Below are 19,418 nucleotides of genomic sequence, written 5' to 3'. Positions count from 1 at the left end.
TTGGTCCACCTCAAGATATCGACTCAGGCAAAAAGGTTCTTCGAAAAAAACGAATAGAATTAATTTTAATTAGGGACCGGAAGTTCCCGCCCTCTCCCCCTCCTATTGGTTGACGCTTCTGTCAATCACAGTTTATTTCCGCTTGGAGCGGAAGGAGAGGAAAATTCCGCAGAAAGCGGCGGCTCCGGGGAACTGGGCGCGGGGCCGAGAGCGAGATACACACTCACCCGGTAAAAGCTCACCTAAGCTGCCCTCAGGCCCCAGTTACCGTGGATCCATCATCGGCTTGAGCCTGGAGCTCCGGGCCCCGAGCTGCTGATTGAAGGGGATGAGGCGGCGCTAAGGCCCGGGTGGGCGGGCGGAGATGGGGTAGGTGCCGGTGTCGGTGCCATCGGTACTCACCGTAAGCGAAGGAGACTATGGGACATATAGGAATCATTAGCTTCCCTGCGTCTGGACCGCGACCTTTCACCTCGCCGTTCCCCACGCTCCCGGTACACACACCGTTTGCGTGATGACGACACGACCGGCGGTGCGCATGCGCGCTACCGTGACCTGGAATTCATTCAAGGGAAAAAAGGAGCTACTTCAACCTCCCATCTGGTAGGGGGCGTTGTAGTACTGCATCCCAACAACATTCCCCCATGAAACGGACTTCAAGACTTTTAAACTCCAATGAAAGGTGCATTGAGGGGTTAAAAGGTAAAATAGGAATGCTGGCAACATCCCAAGAGAAGTTTAACCCTTAATGAAAAGGGACACTGAGGGGTTTAACTCCCATGAACCTAAAAGGTTTAATCCTCAACAAATGCATACTGTAATAGGAACAAAAGACCAAAAGAAATTTGACTCTTACTAGAAAGGTACACGTGGAGTTTAAACCTGAACAAATGCAAATGGTATTAACATCAGTGAGGCAGATGTACATGTACAGATAGATCTAAAATTCCAGGCCTATAGTATGTTGAACACCCCTGTCATAAAATACTGATTGCTTTTTTATTTTTATTGCTGGGGAAACAGTTATAGTTTGAAGTCAAGGTTAACAATACATTTGATAGGTGGACAGCTGCCATCAGTAACCTCATCTGAGGTGCCTTTCCTCCTATATGGGCCTGATCACTCAGCAGCATGCATTCCTTTTAACTAAGGGAAGTATCACAGCTGATCATGGTCCTGTTCTCACTAAACAGTCTCCACTTGCATGTACTTTTCCAGCAGGAATAAGCAAACCGTGGTTCAGAGCAATATATTTCCCATGTCCCCTGCAAAACTTCTCAGATTAACTTATGTTTAAACAGCCAACCTGGCTGGTGCAGCACAAATTTGCCAGCTATACAGCTTCAAACACTGCATTTACTGAGTAAACATTGGGGAATGTTCCTAGCACTATTCTATAATTAGTGAGCAAACACAATATCAATCAGAGTTTCTGATCACCTTTCCTGATGAGTTTACAAATACATGGTTGCAGTGAGACAGCTTACACAGCAAAGGAAATAGACACACAAACATTGGAGCAAAATGATAATGGAGGACCACTTAAAATATTTGACATAGAATTAGCAAAAACTGTTAATTTTGTGAAGTCGCATTAGGCTGATGGGATGAAACTATGTCTGCTGATCCCGTTACCCTGTCTGAGTGCAGCTTAAGCTCAACCCAAGAGTGTGCAACCTCAGCTTTGTACTTGATCATGAGTTGAGCTTCAAACCCAACACCCATCAGGATCACCTATTTCAACTTCTGAAATATTGCCCACCTTTTCCCCTACCTCACTGGCACTGCTGCTTAAACCCATTGCCACCTTTGTTGCCACTCAGCTGTCACTCAATATCCACCAGTGATTGCTCCTCACTGCATTTGTTCATCCTCTGTCTCAGTCCTGCTTCCTCCAGACAAACCCAGCGTGCACAGTCCAGGTTTCTAGCTCTGCTGTATCCATCGTTTCTCCCATTCTCTTTGCTCCATTGTCAGTAACAAGAGTCTAGCCATCTCACCTCATACTCTGGAACTCTCTTCCACAGTCCTTTGTTATATCTCTCCCTACCCTAAAGATATCTCCTTGAAAACTGCTCTTCAGCCTTGTCCTGAGCTCCCTCCCTTCTCCCACTCTATGAAAAAATTTGGGACATCTCAACATTAAAGGCCCCATGGAAATGCAATTTATTATAGCCACAAAACTACCACTATTTTCAGCCAATATCCAAAATTTTGCACCTTCTGCGTCTTGTCCTACTCACTCAGCACCTCTGTCTCTGTTGTTTCCTGTCTCCAACATTCCCTCATTCAAAATCATTGTACTCATTTACAGATCCTTCCATGGCCTTGCCCCACCTATCTTCTCCAGCCTGTGCCCTTACACTCCTCAGACCCTGTCTCCTTTACATCTACTGCTCCTGGTCTCTCTCAATTGATGGCAGAACATTCAGCAGCCCAGGCATGACCCTGTGGAATTCTCTCGCTCCAACCCCATTTTGCCACCTTCCTCCCCACCTTTAAAATCCTCCTCAAACCAATGTCCTTGTTATGATCTCAGTTTCTTCACTTGTCCACAACCAGACAGTATACCTCTTCTCAGTGAAGCATTTTGGCTAGAATTTTACACGCCTGCACTGGCGGGCTTTTAGGTAGTGGAGGAGCATGAAATTGAAGAGACGGGATTCCCTCTGGGTTCCCGCCCAACCTGACTGTGCAGCAATATTACGCTAGGCAGGGAAGCCCGCCCTTGTCGCAATTATTGGCCACTTAAGGACCGTTCCCCGCCCAGCCTCAAAAAAAGTCCAAAAATAAATGGACTTAGATCTCGGGCGGAAAGGAGGGGTGCCTCCATCAGAAGCCCCCTTCTGAATTCGAGCACGCCCCGCCCACCTTAAGGTCCGGTGGCCTCCAGACCTTCCTCTTACCCCCAGCCTCTCCCCTGAGACCCCAATCGCCCCTTCACGCTCACTCCTCACCCCACCACTGGGCAAGGTCTTCCCTGCCCTCCCCGCCCTCCCCGCCCTGGGACCCCTTGACCTTACTTTGGCCTTTGGTGCCAAGATTTAGTCTCAGGCATCCTCATGTAATTCCTCTTCAGCCTACTGCAGCTCTTGTTGCTACAGGGACAGGAGAGCTGACGGCCCATCAGAATGACCGGCAACTCTCTAAAGTGAGACTTCCACCTGAGTGAGGGATAGAAGTCCCACCTGCGGCCACTTAATGCTCATTCAAGTGTGATATGGCTGTGGGGCACTTGGAGTCAGCGGGAGCTTGGCCTAAATAGCCAAGTGGTTATGGTACTGGGTTTATAACCCCAAGATCAAGAGTTCAAATCTCACAATGGCAAACTATGAAACATGTAACTTCATCTGAAACAGTTGGAGTCAGCGGGGATATGCACAGGGAGTGAGAGCCTGCCATCTGAAAAATTCAAGCCTTTGGAAAATTTGGACATTAAAGCCTTGTAATACAGCGTTAGTCATCTATCTCGCTCAGAAAGGCTACGGCACAGTAATGTGAGGAGTGAGAGAAATCAAACCTTTAGCTCCGAGTGATAATGGTACTGAGCCACCCAAGTCTGAAGCAAGGTCAGGAAGGCCTGACTGACAGACAGGTTCTGAGCAGTCAAGGCTACCTGAACCCAGTGCCTGAGAGACAAGTGTACAGCAGGCAGAGCAGAGCTACCTGTGTATAATCCAGATCTTATGTCTGGTGGCAGGTTTACGGAACTGAGCTTACTGGCACTGAACAGGTAAAGGAACCTGATGAAAGTACATGTGGTTCTGTTGAAAGAGATAGGTTGAGAACTGTGCAGGATAGATGACTGAGGCAAGGACTAAGACATCTTTCTCCTGAACAAGTGGATTGCATTTAAAATCTTATCTGGAGTACAATCATCAGCCTAGGTTATGTGCCAGTGTGACGCACAGGTTTTATATTTGGGATTCTGATATAATCATACAGAAACAAATTAACGTTTGTTTAAAAATGTTTGTTTTTACATAGTTTTCTCCACTTTCCTCATTCTGGTGTTCAGTTTCACATGGACCCCCAGCTGTGCTCTGCCACCAACAACATAAATTCATGTAGCGCCTTTAACCTAGTAAAACATCCCAAGGGCATTCAATTAAAGCCTTTAATGTAAGAAACATCAATGATGAAAAATATATGCCAACAAGTCTCGATGGAATTTGGAGAAATAATTAATTGAAATAAAGGCAAAATGAGGATGCTGAAAATCTGAAACTAAAATAAAAAAAAAGCTGGAAAAACTCAGCAGGTTTGACAGCATCTGTGGAGAGAAAGACAGAGTTAAAGTTTTGAGTCCATATGACTTCTTCAGAGCTTTGAAGAAAGACATACCGACTCGAAACGTTAACTCTGTCATTCTCTCCACAAATGCTGCCAGACATAATTCATTGAAAGCCTGATTGAAAAGAGGGTTTGAGGAAGTTTTTAAATCAGAGAAAAGTAGGAAGGTAAAGGGTTAACAAGGGTGTTACAGGCAGTGGTGACATGATCAAAAGTAACTGGAGGGTGTAGGGAGATATACAGAAGGCCACAATCATGGGCAATAGTGGAGGTGGTTGTGGAAATGGGATAGGGAGGTCATGGAGGCAGTTGTAACTGAGGATTTTCAAGATGATGTACTCATGGAGGAAGAGGCTGTAGAGATAAATGAGGGCAAGAAAGATGCAGTTATTACTACCTTCACATTTGTATATAAGTTTAGCGTTTTGATTCTAATCTTAAATTTCTTCCATTAACAGCATCGTGGAAACACCAGACAGATCACCACCTTCTCAAGAGCCTTTAGGGATGGGCAATAAATGCTGGCCCTGTCAATGATGTGCACTAATTTTTTTTTTGCCTTTTCCTGGAGTGCTGAGCCCCTCCTGCTCTCCATGTCATCTCTCAGAATCGTATCCCAATGTAGTTATTAAACATATCCTCACCTTTGCAAATTAACTTGAAGCCCTCCTCCCCAAATTTCAATATTTCTATAGGCTTGATTTTTCTTCAGGGTTTGGGAAATGGATGTCAAGACTGGTTCTGGGTCCTAATCCTGCTGCCTGGAGGAAAGTAATCACAGACCCTGATTTTCACAGGGGCGGCTTCTTAATTGGCTATAGGGTGGGTTGGGTGACCAATTAGCGGCCACAGGGGCAGGAATGGAGGGGGGAGCTATGCGATTGAGGGCCTGATTTACAGACCATGGCAGACATTAATGTGGCTGCTGTTTGACTGTTTCAGCTGCAGTGGCAATCATGGAGCAGGAAAGGCAGAGGGCTGGGGCAGGGCAGCCCCTTAATTTCGCAGGTACAAATCTGGAGTTCCTCCTTGAGGCAGTGAGGGGGAGGACAGAGGTCCTCTTTCCAAAGGAGAAGGCCAAGCAGGCACAGATCAAGGTGGCTGACAATGAGCAGACGGAGGATGGTTAGGTGGGACTGGGTGCAGTGCAGTGCTGGAAAATGTACAATAACCTTATTTGCTCTGGTAAGGTGAATGTAACAGCAGATCTCTTGAGAGGCCTCTGGGTATGCACCCTCCAGCCTGAGGCCACATGCTGCTTCTGAACATGGGAGGAATGTGTTCCCAGGGCCCTTACCAATTCCTCAGCAAGACTCTGCATAGTGCTGCTGAGGATCTGACAGCACTGGGTACAAGCAAATTCCTACATCGATGAGCCTTTGGCATTGGCCATAGAGGCAGCAGTGCTCTTCCTCTCCTTTGCCCTTGCAAGAGCAAAGGGCACAGAGCAAAGAAGGATTTCCAACCTACACATTATCACTGCCATGGTGGAGGGAGCAGTGGAGATTGCCAGGGTGGCAGAGCATGAGAAATTCAGGGAAGGCAAGCTGGCATCCCTAGTGGAGAGAGCAAATAGAAACTGCAATGCATCAGTGAAGGTGGTGTGATGTACTTCAGCACATCCGACAGCATGCTAGTGCCTCAACTGCATTGGGAATCGTCAGTATTGCAGAGCCTTCGACTCTACAAGGCTTGTTCTCATGATCTTGTGACTCCCTTAGGTTCAAATATTCCTGGGATGGACGGATTCTTGTGCCTGAACCCTGGCAGAACAAGCACTTTTACATCTCACAAGTGTACCTACAACCAGCTCGGATACAGTCACCTTGGTGACTTCTTGCATGCTTAGATAGGGTGGCACTGTGATGAGCACATCAAGAGTAAGCAGTGGGAGGTGAGAGAGGCAGAGGCAGCTGTGCGCAGTCATCCTTGAAAAATGGAAGATAGACAGGAGAAGAGACAGTGGTGTCGTGGTCATGTCCCTGGACTAGTAATCCAGAGGCCCAGGGTCCATGTTTTCAAATCCCACCACGGCAGCTAGTGGAATTTAAATTCAATTAATAAAATCTGGAAAATAAAGCTAGTCTCAGCAATGGTGACAATCATCGATTGCTGTAAAATCCCATCTGGTTCACTAATGCCCTTCGGGGAAGTAAATCTGCTATTCTTACCTGGCCTGGCCTACATGTGATTCCAGGTCCACAGTAATTTTTTAAAAAATTCATTCATGGGATGTGGGCTTCACTGGCTGGGCCAGCATTTATTGTCCATCCCTAATTGTCCTTGAGAAGGTGGTGGTGAGCTGCCTTCTTGAACCGCTGCAGTCCATGTGGTGTAGGTACACCCACAGTGCTGTTAGGAAGGGAGTTCCAGGATTTTGACACAGCAACAGTGAAGAAATGGCAATATATTTCCAAATCAGGATGGTGAGTGACTTGAAGGCGAATCTCCAGGTAATAGTGTTGACTCTTATGTGGTTGACTCTTAACTACCCTCTGAAATGGCCTAGCAAGCCACTCAGTTCAAGGGCAATCAGGGATGGGCAACAAATGCTGAATCTCATGAAAGAATTAAAAAAAAAAGACAGCCATGCTTAGCTGGGGGTGGAGTGAAGGGCAGCGTAGCACCTTGGACTGTTGGAGGATGAAGGAGTGAAGGCAGTTACCAGGAAAATGAGTGCGCACATGCAGGAAGCTCTTGTGGTTGCAGACCAGCTGAACACGGAGGGAGTGGAAACCCTTCCTGTTGATGAATCTCACTGGGCAGTCACTTGGTGTCTTGATGGTTACATGGGGGCAATTGATGATGCCCTGCATTTGCGGGAATCTAGCAATGGAGGCAAAACCCACCAAGGTCTTCAGCTGATCTTAGAAAGGAGCCAGAGGGAAAGAGGTTTAAGGCTCCAATGACTTTCATGGCTACTGGCAGAATATGGCAAGCAGTGCTGCAAGTAGTGAAGTTTTCCACACAACCATCTGCCTGGATAGTCATTGTCTGGTGGCACTGGTTCTCCAAGATCTCCAGGAAACTCCATCTTCACTGGTACACCTATGCACAGACTATGGCCTTCATTGCATTCCTGCCCCTCATCTCTCTCCACTACTCATGTCGGGCTCTGACCTTCATACGAAGGATGTTGCTCCTCATTGCCACTGGACCCGAAATCTGAGAGTTGTACTCTTATTCCCAGATGCTGCTTTCCTGGTGGTCAGGTGGGCTCTCAATTGTGTGTGGATATCTTGTCACCTTCTCCTATGCACACCGCCCCCCCCCCCCCCCCCCCCCCCCCACCCCCCGCCTTGCCAAGAGGTTAACAGCCCTTTGCAATGCTCAAGCACATAATGAACACACCCCGTAACTTGTACACACATGTTAGCACCTGTGTGCCAATGGCTGAGTGCCACTTTATACCATTCTCCCTTTCATGGAACCCACTTAATTTCTTGGGGCAGCCTTGACTGGCTCCCCACAGTGTTGCTGCCTCCATGCATCTGGCCTTGCCCAGATCAGTGTACATTCCATTAGCATAATTGGAGATATTAGCAGGTCAGGCAGGTTCTCAGGACAGGCCTTCCCCCACCCTGATGAAATTCACCGGCGACAGGAAGGACAACGGGAACCAGCATGTCAGCCAGCGCTGCTATTTTCAGCACCCGCTTGCCTCAGTTCCTGTCCCCAGCAGGACCTAAAAATCCTGCCTTATACCTGTTGCCAGTTATGTCACGCATAAAGTGGTTTTGGCTTCTCATGATGGACTGTATTTCGAGGGTCAAATTGCCAAAAATCAAATGTAGACAAGCTGTGTCCAACTGTCTCCCCACTCAGCTTCAGTGTTACAAAGGGGAGCTCCACAATTCCTTGATGTTAGCTGGGATCTGGCTGTCCCTGTCATCATTTTGTTAAACCAGCATTCTGATGCTGGTAACATCTGTTCTCCCAGCTAACATTCAACACAGAACCAGCAGTATAACTTGGATGTGCTGGCTCCATGTCATTGTAAACTGGTACCATTCTCAAACAGCACAGTTTTCACTTTGGAGCCGAGATGGATTCTGAGAGGATCCCATATAGTTATCTGAAATTATCATATTTAGGTATTTTCCTCACTGTTGGCTAACACATTTCTATTGCTATATTCTAAAAATGATTCCAGCAATTATATAATCACCATTTTCTTTTGGGGAGCTAACTTTGGGAAGTTAAAGCAGGGAATCCAGGCAAATTTGCAAGGGGCCTTCAAAAGCTTGTCAGAAGCTTCCTGGGAGTGCATCATTTTTTGCAGAAGGTGCCAATATTTACAGAGTCTGTGGGAGTGTGTCATTCTTTGCAGGATGTACCATGTTTTGCAGAGGGTCCCTGGGAATGTGTCAGTCTTTGCAGAGGGTTCCTGGGAATGTGTCAATCTTTGCTGAGGGTCCCTGGGGAAGTGTCAGTATTTGCAGAGTGTCCCAGGGAATGTGTCAGTATTTGCAAAGGGTCCCTGGGAATGTGTCAGTATTTGCAGAGGGTCCCTGGGAATGTGTCAGTATTTGCAAGGGGTCCCTAGGAATGTGTTAGCATTTGCACGGGGAGGATACTGGTTTTGTCAACTCTTGCAGGGGATCCCTGGGAATATCAATATATGCAGGGCTCCTTGTGGCGTGTCAGTGTTTGCAAAAGGATCCCCACACACAACCGTTTTCAAACCTCCCGTATTAAAAACACATCTCAAAGTAGACATGCAGCCTCCGGATCCGCTATGAAGATCATGTGAGTGAAAGCACACTACTTGGTTTATAAAAGCCTTTTGTCACAATATGCAATAAATGATTTTTATCAAGTATTCTTTGAGAATCAAGTTGCCAAAATGGAACAGAGACAAGTAATTGTTATGTGGACAAGCTACATAATAAAAGACCCACATTTTCCTGGAATCTTTTACCAAATGATAATAGAAAGAATTAAATGAAATAGTGAGCACATGTTTTGCTTTCTAAACTGATAAGGTTGTAACTTTGAAACCATTATGTTGGAGAAAACATTGGCTGACAGAGCAGTAGCTGTTTTTTTTTTGGCACCTGGCCCTACTAGCAGCAGGGTTGTGGGAGGCTCCTAACAACAACTTGAATTTATTGAGGTTTTAGGGAGGAGAATTGCTCCCTGAACAGGCTGAGTGGATATGGCCCCCCTGATGAAAGCCCTTCTCCTCCTCCTTCCTCATCTAGTAGCTTTTCCTGCTCTGTTTTGCCTCTGCTCATTCACCCTGTCATGATATAGAACAAAGGAGATGTAAACTACCATGCCCAGGAGCAAGTGGTTTCTGTAGAATTCTTGAAGTCATAACAGACCCCTTTAGGACATGCCACACCGCTTCCTGCATACTTCAGCGACTTTAAAGAACACTGAAAACCACCAACCACTTCTAAAATCATAGCAGTAGAAATCAATCTGCAAATAACCTGGAAGTAGTTAATGATCTCTTTAAATAGCACTGGTGGGGATGAGGGTGCCCATCCTGCTGATAAACACTTGTTCAACTATACATGGTTAAGAAAGCTGGAGCAGCAAGCTCCAAAATGGCAATGTTGGCACACATTCAACATTACACCTTGATGGATCTGTCCACTCTGCATACTTCTGGTGGAACATATCTGTGCATAATTTTTTTTAAACTCATTCTCGGGATGTGGGCTTCGCTGTCTGGGCCAGCATTTATTGCCCTTTCCTAGCTGCCCTTGAGAAGGTGGTGGTGCTCTGCCTTCTTGAATCGCTGCAATCCATGTGGTGTAGGTACACCCACAGTGCTGTTAGGAAGGGAGTTCCAGAATTTTGACCCAGCGACAGTGAAGGAACAGCAATATATTTCCAAGTCAGGATGGTGAGTGACTTGAAGGGAAACTTCCAGGTGGTGGTGTTCCCATCGATCTCCTGCCCCTGTCCTTCTAGATGGTATTGGTCGTGGGTTTGGAAGGTGCTGTTGACGGAGCCTTGGTGAATTCCTGCATTGCATCTTGTAGATGGTACACACTGCTGCTACTGTGCGTCGGTGGTGGTGGGAGTGAATGTTTGTGGATGTGGTGCCAATCATACGGGCTGCTTTGAACTGGACGGTGTCAAATTTCTTGAGTGTTGTGGGAGCTGCACTCATCCAGGCAACTGGGGAGTATTCCATCACACTCCTGACTTGTGCCTTGTAGATGGTGGACAGGCTTTGGGGAGTCAGGAGGTGAGTTACTCGTCACCCGATTCCTAGCCTCTGACCTGCTTTGTAGCCACAGTATTTATATGGCTAGTCCAGTTCAGTTTCTGGAGAATGGTAACCCCCAGGATGTTGATAGTGGGGAATTCAGTGATGGTAATGCCATTGAACATCAAAGGGCGATGGTTGGATTCTTTCTTGTTGGAGATGGTCATTGCCTGACACTTGTGTGGCGCGAATGTTACTTGCCACTTGTCAGCATGTAAATGTCCTTACCAAATGATGTCCCGTGTGGCCAGCACCAGAAGTGCATGAGCACACCATCAAAGCCATTTTGGAAGCAAAGCAGCTCACGCAGTGCTGAAAGAACAGGCAGGATCCAAATTTTGAGGCCAGCATCTTCAGGAGAGGGAACTTTTTTTTACCCATAGACTAAGTGTAACAGCTCTTTATCAGGCCCATGAATAAGCGTCCTGCCCTTGTATATATTCTCTGCTGGTCCTCTGCCATTTTCATACTGTGCACATACTTGGCAAATCATTAAGTGAGTTCCACACGTTAGCAGGATATAAGCAGCAAGTGAATGTTTCCTTGCCCTGAAATCATGAAAGTGGAACAAGAAGCTCACTGTCTATGCAGCTCATTCAAACAAACATTTGTATCTTTATAATGAAACATCTGGAGGATCTACAATATTCAGAGAATACTGACCGAGCGCACAGGACAAATAAAAGACTGTTCGTGTGTTTCACACAACCAGCCCTCCCCCATCCCTGCTCCCTGGCCCCCACAAACAATAAATGGATGAAAATAAAACAATCTTCTGCTTGTCCTTTGCTTCATATAAACACACAATCTTTTTGGTATCCCCTAGCCTAGTGAGGAGAAATAAATCAATAAGGTTTCCAATCATTAAAAATACAGGCTCAATCAGTCCATAATGACATTTAACTTGCATGTGAGTAAATTGTTGTAATGGCCTTTTATTATATCCTCCCCATGTCTCCATTTCCTTTTCTTTCATTCATCTATCTAATCTAACTTTGAATGTTGACATCGTTTTTATTTCAGTGACTAACCCTAGAAGTGAAATCCACAGCCTCACAACTTCCTGTGTGAAGAGATTTCTCCTGCTCACTGTTCTAAATCTCTTACATTTAATTATGCATCACTGGCCCTTTGTTCTAGACCCTGAACTACCGTAAACAGTCCTATTCAACCCCACCGAATTCTTTTGTTGTTTTAAACATTTCCACCATTATAATCTTGTATTTTTCAATTCAAACCCTAATATTTCAGGACTTCAGTCGATATCTAGTGGCTCTTGTAAGAAATACAGACATCCGGGGGAGGTCAGAATTGGTCCTGCTCTCCCACACTTGAATAATCTGTAGAAACTTATTGTCTGGGGGGGTCACAGATGGAGACACTTGGATCCTGAATAACAGCCAGTATCCCAGCAAGAGACAGCATCATCAGGGGAGGGAGGAGAAAATGAAAAACTTTTTTTTTAACTATAGGGTTAGTATAATAACCCTTTATCAGACACATGACACATCCTATCTGCACTCCTTTTTATACATTCTTTACTGGTCCTCTGCCGTTTTGATTCTATGCACACAAGACAACTCTGATATACATTGCACAAAGCTCTGACCTGACACCATGCATCCCTTTGGACTTTTTTGTCAGTCTGGCAGAGAGGAAATGTTTCAGTGAAGGAGAAAGGTGGGAGTTGCAAAGTGAGGAGTTGGAGAGGGAGAAGATAAAGCAGCATCGAATGGTGTACGGATAAAGAGGAGATGCAGTGCAGGTTGAACAATATGTTCTGATTTCTCCCTTCTTTTGGTGATTGGATGATGCTAGCAGATTTCATCACAGAGTGCCACCAATCAGAGTAAGGCTGCTGATTGCTGATGTGCCTGCCAACCTGGTAATTACCTCTGTACGCAGCACTGTTCCTGCCAGGAGTCTGCTGGCAAGGAAAAAAATTAAGTCTGTGATTGGCATTTGCACCCATAATGGTGATGAGAGCAGAGATATACCCAGCACAGAAAGATTCTATGTGAAGGTGGGCAAAGGATCAGCTATTTAAGCCGCTGCTTTCAGAATTAACAATTTAAATTGTCTACTTGAGGACGAACAGACGGAGGAATATGTCGGTGATGGACAAAAGGACCATTTCTTATTAAAATAACGAGCTATAAAGGATCAGAGACGGAATGTAAGTAGTCCTTTTCAAACCGTTTTGTTTTTGTTGTTATTTCAATGATGGTTAAATGATGTCTCATGATTTTATGTGCTTATACCGGATGGCTGTTTTTAATGTTTTTAATAAATATCGTTTATGACATCTGTTCAGCTGCTGAATTTTTTAGTGCCCTCCATCTTCGGGATTCTGATGGGGACCAGTGAAGCAGCGCTCCGCATGGAAAATGTTGAACTGAAGGAGGAATGGCAGGATGATGATTTTCCCAGGTTAGCTATCCTGATGCTCGCACATCTCCACATTTACATTAGTGCTGAGAGCCTATCAATTTTCAAGGGAGCAATCCTGCCCCGGCTGACAGCCGTTATGGACACAAAGCCCCGCTGAAGACATTTATGGCATTAACTCTTTCACTGCCTGCCTCACTGCCATGGTTCCAGATTCATTGCCTGATGTGATGTGCCTTTCTGGCTTCCTCTAATGCTTTCAATCTCAATTTTGTCCCAATCTTCCCTAAAGGAAGGCATCTGATCATGCTAGTGGGGGTGTGGAGAGGGGAGTTGTGGGGAGGAATCTGCTAATGTCCTGTATTCCCTGCTGGAAAGTGCATGCTAGTAAGCATAGTTGTTGGATGAACAAACATGGTTATAATGCTACCTGTGGCTGACTAGCCTACTGATTCTGACCAGGTGAGCTACTGTATGGTAGCCGTCACATATGGAGCTGGAGCCCAACAACCATCAACACCTTCAGGAGAGAGGCAAAAATCCATGAGGAAAAAAATTTTAATGACTCAAAGACAATGGAGCAGTGGATCCACAATCTAGTCCATCCATTTGTATCAATACATCTAAATTAATAACAATACCTACATTCCTATTATGCCTTTCATAGTCTCAAAGTGATTTATATGATATCAGCATTGAAGTATAGTGACTGATTTTGTGTAGACAAAACATAGTAACCAAGCAACTCTATCAATATCCCACAAACAGCAGTGAGAGAAAGGACCAGTTGTGGGAGGAATGTCGAGCTGGACAGCTCCTCCCTCTTCTTCAAATAGTGTCATGGGATCTGTGGTGTCTCCCAAAACTAAAGAACAGGCGGTTGTTAAATCTCAGTGTGACATCTTTAACATCGTGTTGTGAAGACTGTAAAAATGCATATGGGACCCTTGGTTTTATAAATAGAGGCATAGAATACAAAAACAAGGAAGTTATGCTAAATCCACATATCACTGGTAAACCATCATTGAGAGAGCTGTGTCTCAATTATGTGGAGAGACAAGAGATGCTGGGGTTGTTCTTCTTAGAACAGAGAAGGTTAAGAGGTGATTTATTAAAGGTGTTCAAAATCATAAAGGGATCTGATAGAGCAAATAAGGAGCTACTGTTGCAACTGGCTGGAGAGTCAGTATTAACAGAGGACACAATGGAGATAATTGTCAGAAAAAGAGAGGCAGTGAGAAGAAATTTGTTTATGCAGCAAGTTGTTATGATCTAGAATACTTTGCTAGAAAGGTCAGTGGATGCAGATTCAGTTGTAATTTTCAAAAAGGAATTGAATATTTACTTGGAAAAGAGAAGCTTGCAGGGCTGTGGGGAAACAGTTAGTCCCTACAAGTTCTGGATTATTCTATGAATTTATCTGAAGGATGGCATCCTCAACAATGCTCAGTGCCAGCTTAGGTTTGGTTCAAGTCCTGGAGTGAGGTTTGAACCCACAGCTTTCCCAACTCCAAGAAAAGAGTGCTATATTGAGCCAAGCAGACAAATATGTGTTAGACTAAGTACCATATTACAGAGAGGATTTTTTTTTACAGAATTTACTTCTGGCTGTTCAAAGTTCAGATCTTCAATTTCCTGCTTTGCCATGAAGTCTAATTTCAACTTCTGAAGAGTTCCTAGACAAAACAATACTAACTTAATAGCTAATAACTAACCTAATAGACAGTTAATGTTCTCGTGTGTACCCGAGGGAATTGGAAAAGGTATTTCAGAAACCCATTCCACAGAGTCACCTGGAGGCCAGAGCCTGCAAACACCATGATCATTGACAGCCAAACTGCAAAGGAAATATTGACAAAAAGGTGTGACTGAAAATTTTAAGGCAGGAAGTGCATACCCAATGCAAGATTTTTTTTGCACAAAATAGATACATTTAGCATTGCATGAAGTGAATGAGGTGCTTAGACATTGTATATAGTCACCAATGCAGGTGACCAAACAACTGCACTATTTGGTGCTGTTAGTGTGAGACGGGCTTGTTCAAAGTATAGAATTCCAGTATTCCCCAAGTGCAGGTCTCTCAGAATCCACACAGTAGTCAGGTAATAGTCAGGATTGTGCATTTTGACATAAACAGATTTTCCAGGGGATGCTATTCAGAGGCGGAGCTATCCCAGTTTTCAACTAACAAGTTGAAAGGGGCCATATTAAAATAGTAGTGCCTGGCCTTCACTTGACACTTGCCTAGAGGCATAACTGGAATCAGGAGATCCCTGAGCTAACAGTGAATGGGGAAACTGCACATGTAGACCTGTAGCTTAGCATGAATGTAAAAGGCAAAATACTGCAGATTCTAGAAAACTGAAATACAAACAGAAAATTCTGGAAATACTCAGGTTTCTCAACACCTTTGGTGAAAGAAAGAGTTAATGTTGAGATTTTACCAGTCCCCAGGTGGCAGGCTAAGAAATGGGGGAGGGTGTGGGGAAGGCCGGTAAAATGCCAGGGAGTGTTCCCAATGCATTTCGCCACCAGGCCACAGTCCCAGCGTTGGGAATGGCAGCGTCTTGTCCACCAAGGGCAGTCAATTTACATAACTGAGGGGCCATTTTCCTAGACCACTGACATTTTGCCAGCAGTAGTGTACCTCCATCCCCCTGCCACCCCCACCCTCAGCTGCTGCATAGAGACGCTGCCAGCTGCGTGGACGTGGCCTCCCATTGGCTTCCTGACAGTGGCCATCAGAGCCAGAGGCTTCATGGCTCAAGGAGGAGGACTCTGGTGACAATGGCCACATTTGCAGCCTTGGCACCACCGCTACAGTGGTTTCCCCACTGATTGCTTGGAGCTGCCTGTGTGCCCCTGCACTGGAACAAACTTTTTACCTCCCCCAAAAAAGATTGCTGTTGCAGTCCTGCTGTCCACCTCTGAGTTCACATATGCTCCTGACATTGGGCTCACCTCATGCCGGGAAAATCCCAACAAACATTTCAGGTTCATTCTGACGAAGGATCACAGACCTAAAAAGTTAACTCTTATGAGTAAGATTGGTAATTTTGTGCTCATTTTTCTGGAAGTGTGAAGATCGTGCCCCCCACCACCACTCCCCCCCACTAGTAATTGGATCAAAGTACAATTTATTTTGTGCAACATCTTTGTAACCAGAAGATGGGGGAGAGATTTTCATCCAATTAGTTTCAGCTTGATTCCAGTGAATTATGGAAAGCCAGCACTCACTTTCTGTGATTAAGTGTGAAGGATGGACCCTTGGGGGAGGGACCAGCCAGAGCCAAGGAGGATAAAACTGAGGGAAAAAAATGACCAAACAAGTAGCAAAGCCTGATGTTTGCAGATAGAACATATCCACAGACTGTCACAATAAACGTTTCCTCAGAATATCACAGCAAACACTCCCTCAGACCATCACAGCTAGCATCATCTTTCAGAAACTTAATTATATTTCACTATTAAGAGGATGTGCCCTGAGGGTCACCAAGGTCAGCAGATGGTTGTTCTATCTGTTTGAATGAAGTGGAAATATCAGCCACAGCGAGTCAATGACAGGAGATTGTGATCAGTACAGACCCCGACTGACATGGCAGCGTTTAAGATTTAATGTGTGAGCAGTACACTGTGTTCCCTCTAATCCACTTTCAGTTCCAAAAAGGCCTTTGCTGATTATATATAATTTAATACATGTAAGAAATATATATATCACCTAATTGAATTGGACTCTAATCCACATAACATGGGGTTTTTCCGCTCTTTGTGGCTCAACATCACACCAAACAGGGAACTTACCCACTCAGACATTGTTCGGAGCTTTCGGCGTCAGTGTGCTATTGGAATAAACTTAGAGCTGGATTATATAATGTGTGTGGAAATTGAAAAGACAGAACGTTCATTGTCAACAATACAAATAACATTCCTATCCATCCAAATTTTGTTCCCTCTTCTCCCGATTACCCTCATTTCAACTGTGATGTTCCTATTGTAGAATAGCTGCTACACTCACCACGTCTCATGCATGAAGAATAGTCATTTAAATAAGGAACCTGAGGGTGACTGTGGAACTTATACTGCAGCAAGGATTCAGCACCGTCAAGAGGGAAGAGAAACTGAAAGTACAGTAATTAATTGATTTCTTATCTAGAATTCAAGATGCTTTTATTTTTCCAACCTGATCCCTTCAGGGCTACAAGTGATTGAGGAGCAGGGGCAAACAGAATCAATCAGTGTGAAGAGACAGGTTTGAAATGCAGCCTGTGCAAGCAGACATAAAGCAATACAGTTCTGACTAGGTTAAATCCTTTGTTCCCATCAGCCAGAAGAGATGCTGATCCCTGTGGAGATGTTGGGCATGCTCAGTTCACATTCCACTCATTGGAACTGCTTAGCTTGTTCCATTTAATCTGTGTAGGGGGAGTGGAAGTGGGGGTGTCTGGAATATCCCTTACAAGGAAAAATACCCCAATCATGTGACAGTAACATTAAAATGGTGGCAGGACTATAATCCCCAGCTGTTTCTGCAGACACGTTTCTGACAGCAATAGATTATTTTCACATGATTTATTTACTTGCCTACTGATGAAAAAAAAATTCAGCAAGGTGAGATGCTATTTCTATTTGCGATATTCTGATTTGTTCCATTAAAATCAAATGTTAATATTCAGACAATCTAAAAATGTTTCTAAGCATTTTCTTGGCTTGTTTATTTGATATATCAAATTTTCCCTCTGTTAATGCTTGAGGTGTTTTGAACACTTGATTATATGACAGTGTTTAATTATTAGGCCAGTCTGACTGAGTCCAGTGCTATGCAGCACTGTTCACCAGCTGACTTCCATTTTGAATCCCGTTGTGCTGTCTCCCCTTGCAATGTTTAAATCTGGATTTCTCTGATGTGCTGCTGTTATTCCTGCTGCCCTTGTGTGCTTCAGGTGTATGGACCATTCTACACAGAGCCAAGGTCTGTGGGAGAGCCCCTGTACAGAGTGCCGCTGAATCTAAAGTCCTTGCCTCTGAGCAGTGTGATTAACGTTTCTGGGTTCCAGCTGGCATCTTTGGAAGTTTCATCGTTTTGGCTCTCTCCTTAGCTCAGTGGGTAAATGCACTCGCCAGAATTGGAATTAAGCCGCACAGACTGGGAAGGACCCAGATTTGATCTGCAGACATAGCTGCTCTCAGTCGAAGCAACATTTGGTGCATTACACTGGGGCCCAGAAAGGAAAGAGAAAAATATCAAGCCAGAATCCGTGTTCTCAATTGCTCTCCAGTAGCCCCTTTTGTAAAGTTTGCATGTGTAGTTGTTGAGTACAGACAGTGTCAGATTGGCTATGTTTACCCCTTTGCCTGAAGAGCCTACAAACACTCAGCACCTCAGAATCAGGCTAATTACATAATGTACAACATGGTCGAACTGCACATCAACACTTATTGCCTCGCTTACAAACAAAGAATTGTTACTTGGGTATGGTAACGGAGATGAGCTGGTACCTTTGGAATTGGTAGTCCGCAGGAACAGCATTGTTAGGACAAGTGGGGGAAGAGAACTGGGGACAGAAGAAATCAGTGGGGGTTAATTTGGAGGGTGTACATGACAGAAACACATCCCAAAGGAGACTGAACTATGAAAGAGTTGGAGGATACATGCCTCAATAACTATCGAAAGTACAGTAGCTTGAGTTAGCTCAAATACACTAGATTTAAGTTCAAAATAGCAAAGGAAGATAGTAGTAAGTAGTACAACACCTTGTCATGTCAACACTTCAAAATGCTTCACTCAGTGAATCGCTTCAAAGTTTTGTTGAATGCAGTGGCCATTTGGGACACAAACTGCAATGAGATGAAGTGAATCAATTTTTTTGCTGATGGAAGAATACTGACATGGGGAAAACCCTGTTCTTCTTTGAATAGCATGATGGAATCTTAATATCCACATGAGCCATCAGTAATAGTTTGAAAACTGAGATTGTTAATTTTATGAGTGTTAAAGAATATGGAGCCAAGGCAGGTGGATGGTCTACTCCTGTTCCCCTATTGCTAAAATAGGGAGAAAAGGTTTCAGTTTGTGGGAAGGTTGGGATACAAACCTGGAACATGGTCAAGGCCTAAGGTGCTGCCTTAAGATCACAGGACAAACTCAAGCCACTGACCATCCTACAGTTGAACTTCTGATCAAATATAATAAATTTATTTTTGCTCTGCAGACCAATACCAGAGGAACAAGGGATGGATGTTCTTGGAAGATTACCAGCTCTAGAAAATAGAACTTGTGAGACTTTTCTATCTTATTTTTTTCTTTTGTCAATTTTAGCTCTTCAGCATAAGAGTTGTTGGTGCTGGGAAATCGAACACTTGAACACTTGTCCAGTTCAGTCACCAACTGAGCAATATAGCACAGGTTACATAAAGGATAAAACTCCTTCTACAATGCTCCATTAAGCATTCCCAGAGCATGTTGAGCACATTTTAGATGCAGAATAATGTTCCCTTGATACTGTTCCAATAA

At 44.5% G+C, this 19,418-nt stretch overlaps 2 protein-coding genes and 1 long non-coding RNA gene across 10 annotated transcripts in view; 2 read left to right on the top strand and 1 right to left on the bottom strand.

The window, feature by feature from the left end:
• LOC121287459 (zinc finger RNA-binding protein-like) overlaps positions 1-513 on the bottom strand; it is a 62,956-nt gene extending 62,443 nt beyond the window's left edge. For 3 of the 5 annotated variants that reach the window (XM_041205357.1, XM_041205358.1, XM_041205360.1), the window contains exon 1: positions 403-513. In XM_041205357.1, the coding sequence (XP_041061291.1) occupies positions 403-439 (37 nt within the window). In that variant the 5' untranslated portion in view covers positions 440-513. Of the gene's footprint in view, positions 1-242; positions 369-402 lie in introns of those variants that run through there. The other 2 variants (XM_041205361.1, XM_041205359.1) reach the window with 2 other exon arrangements.
• LOC121287462 lies at positions 145-4,827 on the top strand. The gene is made up of 2 exons (XR_005945193.1): positions 145-230; positions 4,752-4,827. It is a non-coding gene; the product is annotated as an uncharacterized LOC121287462 (long non-coding RNA).
• Positions 4,828-7,602: 2,775 nt separating this feature from the next.
• Positions 7,603-19,418, top strand: part of atcaya (ATCAY kinesin light chain interacting caytaxin a) — a 48,890-nt gene continuing 37,074 nt past the window's right edge. Inside the window, exons 1-4 of one of the 4 annotated variants that reach the window (XM_041205366.1) lie at positions 7,603-9,042; positions 12,618-12,695; positions 12,834-12,949; positions 19,117-19,181. In XM_041205366.1, coding sequence (XP_041061300.1) covers positions 12,873-12,949; positions 19,117-19,181 — 142 coding nt within the window. In that variant the 5' untranslated portion in view covers positions 7,603-9,042; positions 12,618-12,695; positions 12,834-12,872. Of the gene's footprint in view, positions 9,043-10,134; positions 10,151-12,047; positions 12,696-12,833; positions 12,950-19,116; positions 19,182-19,418 lie in introns of those variants that run through there. The other 3 variants (XM_041205367.1, XM_041205368.1, XM_041205365.1) reach the window with 3 other exon arrangements.

Source organism: Carcharodon carcharias, chromosome 14 (genome assembly GCF_017639515.1).
Source record: "Carcharodon carcharias isolate sCarCar2 chromosome 14, sCarCar2.pri, whole genome shotgun sequence".
In the NCBI taxonomy this organism is placed as follows: Eukaryota; Metazoa; Chordata; class Chondrichthyes; order Lamniformes; family Lamnidae; genus Carcharodon; species Carcharodon carcharias.
The sequence above is the reverse complement of the archived record's forward strand: the minus strand, read 5'-3'. Positions and strand labels throughout refer to the sequence as shown.